The sequence below is a fragment of the Rhinatrema bivittatum genome, chromosome 3 (genome assembly GCF_901001135.1).
Source record: "Rhinatrema bivittatum chromosome 3, aRhiBiv1.1, whole genome shotgun sequence".
Taxonomy (NCBI): Eukaryota; Metazoa; Chordata; class Amphibia; order Gymnophiona; family Rhinatrematidae; genus Rhinatrema; species Rhinatrema bivittatum.
The window spans coordinates 518,440,523-518,444,194 of NC_042617.1; the positions used below are offsets into that span (position 1 = coordinate 518,440,523).

The 3,672-nt window shown below is 43.4% G+C and overlaps 1 protein-coding gene across 1 annotated transcript in view; it reads left to right on the forward strand.

Annotated features, from left to right (window-relative positions):
• The first annotated feature begins 297 nt into the window (after positions 1-297).
• LOC115088636 (bifunctional epoxide hydrolase 2-like) overlaps positions 298-3,672 on the forward strand; it is a 91,375-nt gene continuing 88,000 nt past the window's right edge. Inside the window, exon 1 of the mRNA XM_029596898.1 lies at positions 298-369. Within this exon, the coding sequence (XP_029452758.1) occupies positions 298-369 (72 nt within the window). The remainder of the gene's footprint in view (positions 370-3,672) is intronic.

Here is a 3,672-nt window from a genome sequence, read left to right on the forward strand (position 1 = left end):
AATTTGACCTGGAGACTCTGGAATTCTAATGGAATTGCCAGGTCTCCAGGCCAACACCTGAAATCTCTGGGTGCCTTGCTGCTGCTTCGCTAGTGAAACAGCCATCTTAGAAGGCATTTGATTGGCCTACATGGGACAATTTCCTCCTTCTTTTTCCCTGCCTTGTGACTAATCAGAGGCCTTTCTTCTTCCTGAGCCTGCGGACCAATCCTGGCAGGCAGGAAGGGAGGAGGCCTCCGATTGGCTTGTTGGAACAGGAAGAAGGGAGGAGGCCAATAACAGAAGCAGCAGTAGAAGATGGTGCTGCTGCTGCTATTGGCTGGAAGAAGGAGTCTTCCTATCAACCCCAGGAGGAGGTTGCTGCTACTGGTGAGTTTGGGGTGGGACACTGGGGAGAAGTGGTGAATGAGGAGTGGTATCTGTGCATGTGAGTGTATATGGGAAGAGGCATATATGTGTATGTGAGGGAGGGCATGTGTGTTTGTATATATATGTGAATGGGTGTGTGCATGGGGGAGGAAGTATATCAAGGGGAGGGGAAAGAACATGTCTGTGAGAGTATGTGTGTTTGTGTAGGAGGAAGAGAAGTGAAAGTGTGACTGAACATGGGTGTGTGGGTGAATGGACGTGTGTGTGGAAGAGGGAGAGTGTGAGTGAGCGAATGTGTGTGAGGGGGTGTGTATGTGGGAAAATGAGGAGTAAAGCTGTAAGTCAGCATGTGAGAATGTGTCAGAGAATGAGGAATGAGAGCATGTAAGAATGAGCATATGTGTGTGTGGAAAGTGATCGTGAACATGTGAGTATTAATGTGTGTGTATGAAAGTAAGTTTGTACACATCTGTTCCCTCGCCCCTGCCCTCCCCCCCTCATTCCTGGTAATCTCCGGATGACTGGGAATCAAATGTTCCCAGGGATGATCACAAATACTGTGAATTGTGCAGACTAGAAATCCTTTTAAATATATAAATGTGGTTATGGCTCATGTTCGGGGGGGGGGGGGGGGGGGGGGGGGGGGGTGGTTGGTTCAGCTCCTTCCACTAGCAAAAAGGTCCTGATCTTACCAGCACTGACAGAAAAGCAAAAGAAAAGAAATATGTTTTAGTCAACAAATGATTACCTATCAGTCTTTGTATATCTTATACAAATTCAACATGAAATGATGCATTAGCGATACCAGCATGCATAGATAGGACACATCAACTATAAATAATTTCCAACTTCCACCCTTTATATTTTGTTCAATGTAAGATCAAATATAACAATACAAAGGCATTAACTTTCAGGCCTCTACAGATGACCTCCTTGGAGTCCAGTTAATGGCCCCAGAACATGAACTCTGTGGGCCCGGGACAATTAGCTGCATTGACTCACCAGTTCTGTTCCTCATAAGGCAGTGAAGAGTATGAGAACCCTGGGTATGACTATTAGGATAATGCTACTGAGGAATTTAATGTGCCTTTGTCCATGCTACAGGACTGATACAGATAATGAGATACAAGATTTCAGTAAAGGACTGGCAATATAAGAAAGCTGGGTGGAGGTATGGTCTGACTGTCCATTTAGCCTACGGAAGGAGGATTTCTGTTTGAGGTATAAGTGTGAGACTTGGGACAAGTGTCCCATTTTATGATCATATGTGATGAGATCTAGCTTTAAAGCAAGAGATTATTTGGTTCTGTACTACTACTGTCATGAGCTGGACCCCTTTTCAAACTCCAAAATTTGCAGACCGCCGCATGTCTCTTTACATGCAGTTAAATGTCATATGGTTCATTGTTTAATGTAATAATAACATGCACTCCAGAATCATTTGTATTGTTTAAAAGTTAATATTAAATAAGGAATGGTTTCTGATATAAACTGCGCTTTTCCACTTGCCCTCCTCTTATGCCTCCTTCATGAGTGCTTCCCCACACCTATCCCATAGTCTCTTCCCAAGTGCCTTCCCTGCTTCCCTCCAGCTACAGACCCTTCCTGAGTGCTCTCCCTCCTGCTCTTTCATCCTTCTCTAGTTCTGTCCCTTCTGTGACCCCTTCCTGAGTGCTCACCCTCCTGCCCTCTCCCCTCCACAAGTGCCTTCCCTGCTTGCCCCCAACCCTTGGCAGCTTCCCTAATGCCTTCCCTTCTTTCCTGTCCTCTTGTGTGTCTTTTTCTCGTTATCCCCCTCAAGACCCTTTCCTGAATACTTCCCCTTCTGTGCATCTTCCTCCCTCCCGCCCTTCCTCCATGGCCTCTTTCTGAGTGCTGCATCCCCCATGGCCCATTCCTGAGTGCCTTGCCTCCTGTCCTCTTCCTCTTGCAGCCCCTTCCTTGGTCCTTCTTCCCTCTCCCATGGCCCCATCCCAAATGTTCCTTTATATTTATTTATTTATGGATTCAATTTACTACGAACCTTTTTGATTAAGAAATTCACCCAAAGTGGAGATAATTCAAAAGGTAACAGAGAGTGAAGGAGATTTAACAGTTCTGGTGTGAGGAAGACTTTAGAAAGGCCTACGCTTGATATCCATCAGTGACAGGACTAAACTAGGTAAAATAGAATAGGTCTAAACTTGAAATAAATCAACACATCTCAGTAAATGTAGCAGTGGCCAGAAATGTTCCTCAGGGTCATTACCCTGCTTGCTTCTGCCTCTGGCTGCATGCTTCCCCTCCTCCTCTTGGCGCAGCATCAGACTCCTCAAGTGGAAAGCAGCTGCACTCTTCCCTGCCTCTTCTCCACACCAGTTTAGGTTCTTAAGACTGTGATCTTCTCCTCAGCATGGGATCAGGTAGTGGAATTAGGCAACAGGAACCTCAGAGAATAACTTTCAAAACCGCTGCATGCATGCAGCATGTATATGGGTGCATGCAAAGTTGCTATAGTATTTTATAACCTGCATAGAAATGGTAGGTGCAGGTTATAAAATCAAGTACATATGTATGTGCACAAATATGCTCAAGCCTGTAAAAACCACATGCCGCGCAAGTTTGGACTTATCTAGATAAGTTCCGATTTATGGAGCTAAGTAGTGGCAAACCCAGTCCATCTTCAGCTTGTGAAGACCCACCTGGTTCTTCAGACTGAAGTGCCACCATTTCACCCAGAACCCCCACTCAGTCATTTTTTTAAATTGTAAGATGTTTACAATCACTTACTCCTGATATTGAGAAGAAGTAAATATACGAGTAAGGTGCCACATTTATATGCATAAATTGCTTATAAGATAGCAACTTATGCAAATAAATGGAGGCCCCTCCCAGGAACACACCTGGCCTGCCCTTTTTTTGAGCTTATATTTGTTTAGAGCCTTGATTTATGCATGCATGTTGAGGTTTATAAAATTGTTTATATTTATTTAGATATTTTATATACCGTCATTCCATGAAAAAATCCAACGGTTTACAAAAGTAACATTCATAGCTGTGGATCAACAAATAAAGATGGGTTACAGAGGTAGTATTCATCAGCAGACATCAAATGAAATGTTCCATACATATTAACTAAAGATCTAGGCCATAAGGCAAGAAGGTACAGAAATATACAGAACAGATTTCACATAATAATCAGTACGTTGTGTTGAGGTTCTTACTTTCACTCATTAAATTTATACCTCATGCTTCAATTGATTTCTCTTATCTTTCTTATTATTGTTGTTCTCTGCATTCTGATTATTTTGTTAGGCTGTATGC